The following is a 12,432-nucleotide window of genomic DNA, read 5'->3' as shown; positions in this document are numbered from 1 at the left end:
TGAGGATTGCTTGGTAGTTTTTATACTACCAGTACTCTTATACTACTTTCATCAGAGATTCTGGGGGAGATGATTACTGGGGAGAGATGGCAAGGTGGAATTCGAAACACAAAACAGATCAGCAGGATTTTAATGAATGGTAGGGCAGTCTCAACAGACTTGTTCTAAATTCAGGTGTTTATATGCTCCTATCACAATGTTACAATAAAATTTCACTTGCTTCCCATTAAATATTTCCCATGACATGTACTTTTCCCTTAAAAAAACCCTAATTAGCAAATCATGCACTACCTAACAGCAAAGGCCATGTCAGAGGTTCCTCTGGAAGATCTGAAGCCACATTGAGGATTTCCTCAGGTACAGGAAGCACATGTTTCAGGAGGATGTGTATCAAAAATTTCCCTGCTATGGAAAATAGGGAAATCCATCAATAGTTTCCAAAATATGGTTTATTTCCTGTCGTAATAACAATTGTATGGTGGATGGGGTGGGGGGTGTGTGGTCAGTGGTGCACAGTGTTTAGCACAGAATTCTTTCTCCTCCAAAATGTATAGAATGTGGACAAAGAACTAAAGGTTTGAAGACCTCCATTGGAATATCACAATGGCCCTAACCTTTGTGCTTTTCATCTGTTTTATTGTTTGATGCAGCTCTCCCATCGATGGGTGTTTAACTCAGAGATTAAGACCATAACAGAAGAAGAAATAGGAACAGAAGTAGGATGTTCAGTCCCTCCAGCCCGATCTACCATTCAGGAGAATCATGGCTGAGCTGATATTTCTGATATTCACTTTCCTGCATTTTTTTCATAATCCTTGATTTCCCCTGATCAAGATTCTATCTATCTCAGCCTTACAAATACACAAAGACTTTACTCTGTCAAGCCCCTTAAGAATTCTGTTTGTTTCAATGAAATCACCTCACTTTTATAAATTCCAGCGAGAGGAGTTCCAACCATAGCAGGGATCATCCTAGTGAACCTTCTCTGAACAGCCTCCAACTAAATTATATTTTTCCTTCAATAAGGGGTCCAAAGCTGCTGACAGTACTCCAAATGTGGTCTCATCAGCACCTTGTACAGTTACAGTAAGACTTCCCTACTCTTATCCTCCAACCTTCTTGAAATAAGGACCAACATTCCATTAGCCTTCCCGATTATCTGCTGCCCCTGTGTGCTAGCTTTCTGTGTTTCATGCACAATTGCCCCCAAGTCTCTTCGTGTTGCAGCTTTCTGCAGTTTCTCTCCATTGAAACAATACTTGTTCTTTTGTTCTCCCTTTCAAAATGTACAACTGCACATTTTCCCACATTAGACTCCATTTGCCAACATTTTGCCCATTTATTTAACCTATCAATGTCTCTGCATAACCTGTTTGTATCCCTCTCACAGCTTGAGTTTCTACCTTTCCTTTGTGTTGTCTGCAAATGTGTCTACAGTATATTGGCTTCCTTCCTTCCAGTCATTAATATATATTGCTAACAATTGCAGACCCAGCACTGATCCCTGTGGAACCCACTGGTCACGGGTCACCAACCTGAAAAAGAACCCTTATCCCCACTCATTGTTTCCTGCCCGTGAGCCAATTCTATAGCCACACTAATATACCTGTTACAATCCACTTGAGAAAATACACTGATACTGGAGCATCACAATGCCTGGGGTTGTCACTAAAGTTAAAAATTTAATCAAATTACTCAAGTCGTCCATTTCCACAGGTTAACAGAAAACACTGACCAAGTTTTTGAACTTAACAAGAAATTTCTGCTTTTTATAAATAAATCAATTCTAATCACAGGGAAACAAAAATATGAATAATAACTCTCTTATTTTAAGCTGTATCCTTTTTCTAAACCCCTGCATATAAACACAGACAGACACACACAAAGAACCAGACATAGACATTATGGTGGGAAATATACTGGAGAAACACAGTACGAAAGTGTCATCTGAAGGATGTGATGAGGTGCCCTTTTTGCTTTTTCAAGACCTTCTGATCTCCAGTCTCCTTCTGCTTTGCTAAAGACACAGGATAATTGACATATTAAGTATTCAGTCTTTCAGTCACTGGTTCAACATAATAGTTTATAACAAATGTGGGAGAGTTTAGCCATCTTTGAGTTCTTGGCTACTTCATGGCAGAGGAAGAGAAAGATTGATACTGTCTCTTCTAATCTTGAGGCTTTTGCCTCTGTATTACTCACGTACAATCTACCTGCCTTCCCAGAAGCCAATCAGAGCATTTTGTCTTACTGATGATTTCTGGTTTCCACAACTCATCGATACAACCCAGACCAAATTTCAACCAGGTCACTGAAGAAAGGCAGTTCGCTTACTGTTCCATTTTAGACATGAATTTGATCACAGGGTGGAGCCCAATAAGGCATGGAAGGAAATACTTACATGCTGCTGTGGATTCAATTAAAGTAAACATATTTAAAGTTTATGAGAAGATTTGGAGCTCGGTTGTGGATGAGGTTGCAGACTTGCTCGCTGAGCCGGTGTGTTTGGTTGCAGACATTTTGTCACCCTGCTAGGTAACATCATCAGTGTGTCTCCAGCGAAGCATTGGTGTCCTGTCCCGCTTGTTATTTATATGCCTCGGTTTGCTAGGGTGGTTGGCATCACTTCTGGTTCTGTTTTTCAGTGGTTTGTATATTGGGTCCAGTTCAATGTGTTTGTTGATGGAGTTCCAGTTGGAATGCCAGGCCTCCAGGAATTCCCTGCCATGTCTCTGTTTGGCTCATGCTGTTATGGATGTGTTGTCTCAGTCAAATTCGTGTTTCCTGTTGTCCGTGACACGACTAATTCTCACTGGTCTCAATACACACAGATAAAGAAGGACACACATTAGATGTGATCCTGAAATTGGTCAACATTTGTTGGATAATCCTGAATGTGTGAGGAATTATGCTGACAAGCAATTTAGGATTGTTAGTCAGATGCGCAGAGGAGTAAATATGCATTTATTGGAACTGAGTATATTAACATACTGGGCCTTGTTCTTTGCAGACAGACATAAGGCATTCACATGCTGTGCTGTTTTCAACTCAAGAAAAGAGGTGACAGGCATTTGCTGGTTCATTTCACAGGGTAATGTCCTGCCCAATCAGAGACAACCTCGCTGGTTTCAAATTTGACAAAGCCTGGCTGTTAACTGTCAATCAGGATTACTGGATGGACTCTCAATGGCAACACTTCTACCAATCAGAATCCACTGGCCAAACAATCAGCACTCTCCTCTCATGCTGTATAAATGTTGATTTTCCCCTTGAATCAGTGTTCTTGTGAATTGACCTGATGACGGTAAGAGAAAAGTTTCAACAGAATGTGTCTTTTTCAGCAATACTCTAGAAGCAGTTTCAGGCAGAAATGAACTTTAGTCCATCTGGACATTCCAGACTTTCTTGGTAAATTCTACAAGCCAGAATCTCATTTTGACCAGAACTTGTCTGTCGCTTTTTGAGAACCAATGAGGTTACCTGTTCCACAGAGACTGCTCCCAACTATTTTAGACAGTCATATGGACCATATATACACTGGACAGGGTCTTATTTTGGGCTATGCAAACAGAATAAATTGATAATAATTAACACTTACTCAGGTACTTCAAATAAAGATTGCACAGTGATGGTAAACAGCAATACGATGAAGCAGCAGACCACGTTAGATGTGAAAACTTCATCCCGTACCTTGCGATACTGAATATCAGAAAGAAGGCACAGTGATTGACCAGAACACTGACTTCACTTGATAATCAAAACCATATCAACTTATTGGTTGTGCTATTCAAAGAAAGAGCTCTCTATATACTCAGATATAAGACAACACATGTTAGCCTTCTGCTAGGTGATCAAAATGCTCAGAACTCTAGACCTCACTCTACAAGCCCCTGCTAATCCCACAAAATGCAGGTCCCCTTTTTTTATTCACTCGTGGGACATGGCCATCGCTAGACGCACAGCATTTCTTGCCCATCCCTAGCTGTCCCTCAAGAAGGTGGTGGTGAGCTGCCTTTTTGAACTGCTGCAATCTATGTGTGTACAGGACATACTTGAGCAATTTTCCACATTGTCGGGTTGTAACTGTACTGGAACAGCTTAGCCAGGGGAGCGGCAAGTTCTGGAGCACAAGTCTTCAGTACTATTGCTGGAATGTTGTCAGGACCCGTAGCCTTTGCAGTGTCCAATGTCTCCAACCATTTCTTGATATCACGTGGAGTGAATCGAATTGGCTGAAGACTGGCATCTGTAATGCTGGGGACCACAGGAGGAGGCCATGATGGATCATCCACTCGGCACTTCTGGCTGAAGATTGCTGCGAATGCTTCAGCCTTGTCTTTTGTACTGATGTGCTGGGCTCTTCCATCATTGAGGATGGGGATATTTGTGGAGCATCCTTCTCTAGTGAGCTGTTTAATTTTCCACTGCCATCCATAACTAGATGTGGCAGGATTGCAGAGCTTAAATCTGATCCATTGCTGTGGGATCACTTAGCTCTGTCTATCACTTGCTGCTTTCGCTGTCTGGTGTGCAAGTAGTCCTGTTTGGTGGCTTCACCAGGTTGATACCTCATCTTTTGTTATGCCTGGTGCCTCTCCTGGCATGCCCTCTTGCACTCTCCATTGAGCTAATTCTGGGGATGACGGGTCTGACATGTGACGAGAGATTGACTAGGTTAGGATTGTTTTCTTTAGAGTTCAGGCGAATGAGGGGGAATCTCATAGAGACTTATAAAATTCTAACAGGACTGGACAGGGTAGATGCAGGGAGGATGTTCCCGATGGTGGGTGTGTCCAGAACCAGGGATCACAGTATGAGGATTCGGGGTAGACCATTTAGGATGGAGATGAGGAGACATTTCTTCACCCAAAGAGCGGTGAGCCTGTGGAATTCATTACCACAGGAAGTAGTTGATGCCAAAACATTGAATGTATTCAAGAGGCGGGTAGATATAGCACTTGGGGCGAATAGGATCAAAGGTTACGGGGAGAAAGCAGGATTTGTCTATTGAGTTGGACGATCAGCCATACTGCAGCAGGTGGTGAGGGAACCAACAAGAGGGAAAAACATACTTGACCTCATCCTTACCAATCTGCCAGCTGCAGTTGAATCTGTCCATCACGGTATTAGTAAGAGTGACCATCGCACAGCCCTTATGGAGATGAAGTCCCACCTTCACATTGAGAACAACCTCTACTGTGCTGTGCGGCACTATCACCGTGCTCAATGGGACAGACTTCACACAGATCTAGCAACTCAAGACTGGGCATCCATGAGGCGCTGTGGGCCATCAACAGCAGCAGAATTGTACTCCAGCACAATCTATAACCTCATGGCCCGGCATATCCCCCACTCCACCATTACCATCAAGCCAGGGGATCAACCCTGGTTACTCAGAAACAAAGAAGGTAGGAGCAGGAGAAGGCCATTTGGCCCTTCGAGCCTGCTCCACCATTCTTCGTGACCCAGTCTAGCAGCTATGTCCTGTAGGACCCGATCAGCTCGATCTGTAGTACTGCTGCCGAGCCAGTCTTGATGGTGGACATTGAAATCCCCCACCCCGAGGACATTTTGTGCCCTTACCATCCTCAGTGTTTCCTCTAAGTGTTGTTCAACATGGAGGAGTACTGATTCATCAGCTGAGGGAGGACAGTATGTGGTTATCAGCAGGAGGTTTCCTTGCCCATGTTTAACTTGAATCCATGAGACTTCATGGGGTCCAGAGTCAATGTTGAGAGCTCCCAGGGTAATTCCCTCCCAACTGTATCCCACTGTGCTGCCACCTCTGCTGGGTCTGTCCTGCTGGTGGGACAGGGCATATCCAGGGATGGTGATGGTAGTGTCTGGGACATAGTCATACTCACAGAATTGTACCTTAGGGACAATGTTGGGCTATTGCTTAACTAGTCTGTGAGACAGCTCTCCCAATTTTGGCACTAACCCTCCTCACTAAGAGGAGGATTTTGCAGGATCGACAGGGCTGCTTCTGCCGTTGTCTTTTCCAGGGCTTAGGTCAATGCCAGGTGATCCATCCAGTTCATTTCTTTGAGTCTTTGTAGTGATTGGTACAACTGAGTGGCTTGTTGGGCTATTTCAGAGGGCAACTGAGAGTCAACCGCATTGATGTGGGTCTGGAGTCACATGTAGGCCAGACCAGGTGAGGGTGGCAGATTTCTTTCCCTAAAGGACATTAGTGAACCAGGTGGGTTTTCTGACAATCAACAATGATTTTGCGGTCATTCGTTGATTCTTAGTTTCATTTTCTTTTATTGTATTCAAATTCCACTATCTGCCATGATGGGATTTAAATCCAGGTCCCCAAAACATTAGGTGAGTTTCTCGACTAATATTCCAGCAATAATACCACAAGGCTATCACCAGCCCTCATCAAACATAAAGTTTATTTTCACTATCTTTTCAAGCCCTACGCAATGATAGTGAGAGAGTGGGAGAGAGATTGAGATTGAAAGGAGAGCACAATGGGGATATGGAGAAGCTGAAGAGGGGTAGGCAATGGTGAACATATGAAGTATAAAGAGGGGTACACTGAATGTGCAGCAAATATGTTTCAAGATGGTGGTGGAGTCAGACATTCCAGCCAGAGTTTGTCTTCTCCACCCACTCTTGTTCTTCTGTCTCTTCTGTTTTTCTTCCTTCTGTTGCTTTTTTTCTCTTCTTTTCTTTCCTCTCAACTTCCAGCCTCCAGTGATCTCCAGCGAGGAGTGACAAGTCTCAGCCTCTGTTATGCGACAAACCCCGGCCTCCAGCGACGATTCCCATCCTCCAGTGACAATTCGTGGCCTCCAGCGACAATTCCCAGCCTCCAGTGACGATTCCCGGTCTCCAACGGCGATTCCCAGCCTCCAACAGCGATTCCCGGCCTCCAGCGACGATTCCCGGCTTCCAGCGACGATTCCCAGCTTCCAACGATGATTCCCCGCCTCCAGTGACAATTCCCCGCCTCCATTGACGATTCCCGGCCTCCAACAACGATTCCCCGCCTCCAACGACGATTCCCCGCCTCCAGCGACGATTCCCGGCCTCCAACGACGATTCCCGACCTTCAACGATGATTCCCAGCCTCTGGCGATAATTCCCTGTCTCCGGCAACAATTCTCTGTCTCCAGTGATAATTCCCTGTCTCGAGAAAGTGAGGATTCGCAGCTTCTGGCAACAACTCTCGGCCAGATGCAGTGGACTCCCATAGCAGCCTCATGGCCTGGTGTGGTGTCCTTCAATTAACTACTTAAGGGTCTGATAATGGCTATTTACTGTGACTAATACAGAGGACTCAAAACTGTGCAGTATCTTTGTAAAGTGTTCTGTAAGCAAACATATGCTTTGGTCTGGCATGGCATCCTCCTGGCCTGGCGCAGTGGCCTCCTCCTGTACGGGCATCCTGGTGTCGGTGCGGTGACCTCCTGGAGTTGTTGTAGTGGCCTCCCGATGTTGGTGTGATGACCTCCCGGTGTCAGTGTGGTGACCTCCCGGTGTCAGTGTGGTGACCTCCCGGTGTTGGTGTAGTGGCCTCTCGGTGTTGGTGTAGTGGCCTCTCGGTGTCGGTGTAGTGACCTCCCGGTGTTGGCGTGGTGGCCTCCCGGTGTTGGCGTAATGACCTCCTGGTGTTGGTGTGGTGACCTCTCAGTGTTGGTGTAGTGGCCTCTCGGTGTCGGTTTGGTGGCCTCTCGATGTTGGCGTAGTGACCTCCTGGTGTTGGTGTGGTGACCTCCTGGTGTTGGTGTAGTGGCCTCTCGGTGTTGGCGTGGTGACCTCCTGGTGTTGGTGTGGTGTCCTCTCGGTGTTGGCGTAGCGACCTCTCGGTGTCGGCGTAGTGACCTCCCGATGTTGTTGTGGTAACCTCCTGGTGTCATTGTGGTGACCTCCCAGTGTTGGTGTGGTACTCTCCCCGTGTTGGTGTGGTGACCTCCCGGTGTTGGTGTGGTGACCTCTTGGTGTTGGCACGGTAACCACCTGCTGTCAGTGTGGTGACCTCTCAGTGTTGGTGTGGTGACCTCCTGGTGTCGGCACAGTGATCTCCCGGTGTCGGCACGGTGATCTCCCAGTGTTGGTGTGGTGATCTCCCGGTGTTGGTGTGGTGACCTCCCGGTATTGGTGTGGTGACCTCCTGGTGTCAGCACGGTGATCTCCCGGTGTCGGCATGGTGATCTCCCGGTGTTGGTGTGGTGACCTCCCGGTGTTGGCGTGGGATCCTGGCACAGTATCCTTCTGGCATGGTGTGTTGCTGGTACAGTGTGGTGCCAAGGCCCGATACAGACTGGAAGGTAAGTATCAGTGTGATCTGCTGCACTGAACTCTTTTCTGTAATGCTGAATATTTTATTTCTGTACTGTCTAAAAACTTGTAACAAAAGAAGATGTGCCTAGGTACTTTTGTACCTAAGTCGGCACTATAACTGCCAATGTTTAAACTTTTCACTAAACTCATTGAGTATATGCAACAATAAAGGCTATTTTATTCTATCCCCAGGACAACACTCTGCAGCACATTCATTTAGAGATGGAGAATGATGGAATCATAGAACCATAGAATCCTTACAGTGCGGAAAGAAGCCATTCAGTCCATCGAGTCTGTACTGAACCCCCCAAAGTGCATCGACTCTCTCTCTGTGACCCTGCATTTTATCATGGCTAATCCAACTAGCCTGCACAACTTTGGGTGCATTACTGGACTAGTAATCTAGAAACCTTGACAGGCAAATATAAGTTTAAATTTCACATAAGCATTTCTAATCCACCTTTTGAGTGAGATCTGAAACCAAGTCCCACTCTGGACTCTCAAGAGGGCATAAAAGATTCTAGTGACACTATTTCAAAGGAGCAGTGGCATCTGTCCTGCTGTTCAGAGTTGATACTTGTCTCTTAATCATCATCGCAGGAACAAATGGTTTGTTTGTTATCACTTTGTTGTTTGTGGAAGTTTGTTTTGCACAAACTAGCCATCACCTTTCCTGAATTACACAGTAAGATCATGACAAAAGGCACATGTTTGCATACAGAACACTTTATAAAGGTATTACACATTTTTGAGACCTCCGTATTCGTTACTGTAAATAAGCATTATGAGACCCTTAAGTAGTTAAATGAAGACCCTCATTTTAAGATGAATAAGATTGAAATAAGATTGAATCTTAAAATGAATAAGATTGGACAAACCTCGCACAAAAAGTATCAGTTTCTGGCCACTTAAAATCTCCGAGTCGGACAGTGCTCATTGCACGTGTGAAGATATGCCACAAGAAATTTCTAGCCCTTTGCCTATGTTTACAAGTTTTGCAGTCATTTGACAATATTAAAGTCACTCTATAATTCACTCCTTCAAACAAGAACCCAACAAAGTAGTCACATTACCTTCTTTTCAACACCAGAGTCTTTAAAACTTAGTGTGATTTCATTAAGATAGGCAGCTCGCAGCTTGTCACTGCTGCGCACCTCAATGGCATGTTCAACTCTCCTGTTGATCTCATCAAACCTGGAGGAGGGAACTCCTGTGCTCAAGTTCGTGTCAGACCTTTGGGACTTTTTTTTCGTTAGAGCTGCAAAGATCTGACGGAATAAAGAAAAGGAAAAGGAACATCTGAAATTTCTTAACGATGCAGCACCCTGGAGGTGAGGAAGGTTGTAGAATTGGTGGTTAATTAGTGTGTACTATGACTGTTAGCAATGCTATGTACATCTAGAGGATACAGCTTCATTTTTCCCTTCTGTGAAGGTTCTGAGTTCAAAGCCTCACTCAAGAAACACCCCCAAGAAACATACTGAGCGCTGCACTGTCAGAGATGCCAGCTTTTATTGATATAACACCAAATGCACCTCCTGTCCTCTCTCAGGTGGATGTAGACCATTAGGTGATGATGTTTTGAAGAAGGGCTGGCATGTTCTGGTGTCCTGGCCACTATATATCCCCTAATGGAAATAATTGATAGGTTAACTCATTGCTGTTCAGACACTTGTTACCACACCGCATAGCGACCACATTTCAAAAGGTGGTTCAGAGGGTGTCTCAAAGTGCTTCACAGCCAAAGGTTGTCCAAGGTGCTATCTTTTTGTTCTTTACTATTGGCTTCAGGGTTCCATGAATTAGGAAAGTGATCCAGTCCCTGATCCAGTGAGGCCAGTTAAAGACTGCATGCAGGTGTTGGTGCATGGATTTTACCTTCAATCTGTGCCCTTTCCTCCCCCATGAATCTGCCAGTATCTCAGCTGATACCCCCAACTTTACCTCTCTGAGTCTGGCCAGCTGGTCAGAACACTTCACAGCTCACAATCTGAGTCCTTTCAAATATTTGTCTTGTCCAATCCAAACTATTTAGTTTTAAGATATAATCTTCTTTCCCAACCCAATGACTAAATGGGAATGGTAGTGACGCATGTCCGAAAGTATGGTATTGTATGGCTGGCAAAGGGCACCTCAAGGGAAAAGAATAAGCTTGGAGGCTGGGAAATTTTACTCACTTTATTTAAGCCAACTATTCTGTTGAAAGGATGGTCAAGCCTCCATGGGGTGTCAGCTTCCAAGACTCGGAGCAGACTCGCATCAATGTGAAAACTGCTGCTGAAAACGGTCTCTGTTTTCCTACGTTCAGACTGTAATTTTGGAGCTCCAGCATCTGATTTTGCAATGCTAACTCGTATTCGTGGTGCTTCCCCAGCAAAATCGTCATGCTTGATGAAGTAGGTTTTAATCTTATACTGCTCCAATAAGTCACTACGTTTTTGACCATAAGCTGCTTCAGTTTCATAATCACCTTTCAAACATTTCAAAGTTGCTTCAGAGATATGGATTCGTCTAAGACACAGGAGATAACATTGATTATCCAGCCTGCAGGTTTTGATATTTTTCTAAACAATCCTATTTTACAAATGTATGACAACTGCTTCTTTCTCTCTGTCACTTCTTGTCTCTCTATCTATCTGATCTCTTCCCTGCCTGTTTAACTATCTTTATCTCTCTGCCTCACATTCACTGTATCTGAAAATTGGTCACTCTCTTTTAGTCACACACTCTCCCATGTGCTTCCCCCTCGTTGCTCCAAGACTCTTGGCCTTGTTTCCTTTAGCTCTTGGCCTCTTGTTAATCAATATTCCAATCTCAGTCGGTCTCGCTTTGCAACTCTGATGGTGTTCACATCAATCATGGTTTACATACTTTCCTTTATTATCTGTTTGTTGTCTCTGCCTGGGTGATTTTCCTGCTCTAGCCCCAGCCGTGCTTTTTGTGCAGTAGTTGTTTACCATCTTGTTTTTTTTTCTATCATTCAGATTATCTCTGTTCATTAATCACATTTTCCTTCCATTGAACCTTCAGATCCTTTATTCAGTGCTTTCCTTCTTTTTTACAGTCCCATTTAACCAACCCACCCCTCTCACCATCACACTGTCTTTCCCGTCCTCGGCCATTCAAATATTTAGTCGTGCCTCAATGGGGCGCGCTCTCACACCTGAATCAAAGGTTGTGGGCTCAAGTGCCAATCAGAGACTTGAACTCAAAAATCACCAGAATAAAAAAAAAATTAGGCTATTCCAGCACATACTGAGGGAGAGCTTTGCTGTGGTAGATGTAGTTTTTCACAGGAGACATTAAGCTGAGACTTTGTGTGGCCCCTCAGAGGAATTTAAAAGATTGCAAGGCCATATTTAAACAGTATGAGAATTACTGAGAGATAGTAAGAACTGCTGATGCTGGAGTGAGAAATAACACAGCGTGGAGCTGGAGGAGCACAGCAGGCCAGGCAGCATCAGAGGAACAGGAAAGTTGATGTTTCAGGTGGGGACCCTTCTTCAGAAATGAGGGTGCAGGAAGGGGGCTCTGAAATAAATAGAGAGGGGGGAGTCGAGCTGGGGAAGTTAGGTGGGATGGTGATAGGTGAGTGCAGGAAGGGAGTGATGGGGATTGGTCAGTGAGGTAGGAGGGGCAGATAGGTGGGAGAGAAGATGGACAGGTTGTGTCAGGTCAAGGAGGTGGGGATGAGAGGGAGGGTTGGACAGGGGATGAGGGCGGGGGTGGGGAGATTTTGAAACAGGTAAAATCCACTTTTCCCCCCAATCCAGGAACTCCCCACCTCCTACCTGCACTCACCTATCACCATCCCACTTACGTTTCCCAACCCCACTCCTCTCTCTCTTTATTTCCCAGCTCCCTTCTCCCTCCCCCATTTCTGAAGAAGGGTCCAGACTCAAAACGTCAGCTTTCCTGCTCCTCTGATGCTGCCTGGCCTGCTGTGTTCCTCCAGCTCCACACTGTGTTATGGGTATTACTGAAACAGATTAACAGATTTTTATCAGAGATAGTAGGAACTGCAGATGCTGGAGAGTCCGAGACAACAAGGTGCAGGGCTGGATGAACACAGCAGGCCAAGCAGCATCATAGGAGCAGAGAGGCTGACGTTTCGGGCCTAGAAGGGTCTAGGCCCGA

General features: G+C 45.1%; 1 protein-coding gene across 1 annotated transcript in view; it reads right to left on the bottom strand.

Annotated features, from left to right (window-relative positions):
• The window catches only part of LOC125484089 (adenylate cyclase type 8-like), a 162,902-nt gene that overhangs the window by 67,587 nt on the left and 82,883 nt on the right, over positions 1-12,432 (bottom strand). The window contains exons 4-8 of the mRNA XM_048601403.1: positions 10,473-10,806; positions 9,369-9,563; positions 7,507-8,327; positions 6,756-7,137; positions 3,599-3,699 (exon numbers count right to left, since the gene is read on the bottom strand). Coding sequence (XP_048457360.1) covers positions 3,599-3,699; positions 6,756-7,137; positions 7,507-8,327; positions 9,369-9,563; positions 10,473-10,806 — 1,833 coding nt within the window. The remainder of the gene's footprint in view (positions 1-3,598; positions 3,700-6,755; positions 7,138-7,506; positions 8,328-9,368; positions 9,564-10,472; positions 10,807-12,432) is intronic.

This window comes from Rhincodon typus, chromosome 9, assembly GCF_021869965.1.
Source record: "Rhincodon typus isolate 14 chromosome 9, sRhiTyp1.1, whole genome shotgun sequence".
Lineage (NCBI taxonomy): Eukaryota > Metazoa > Chordata > Chondrichthyes > Orectolobiformes > Rhincodontidae > Rhincodon > Rhincodon typus.
Note: the sequence above shows the minus strand (reverse complement) of the source record. Positions and strands in the feature narration are given on the sequence as shown.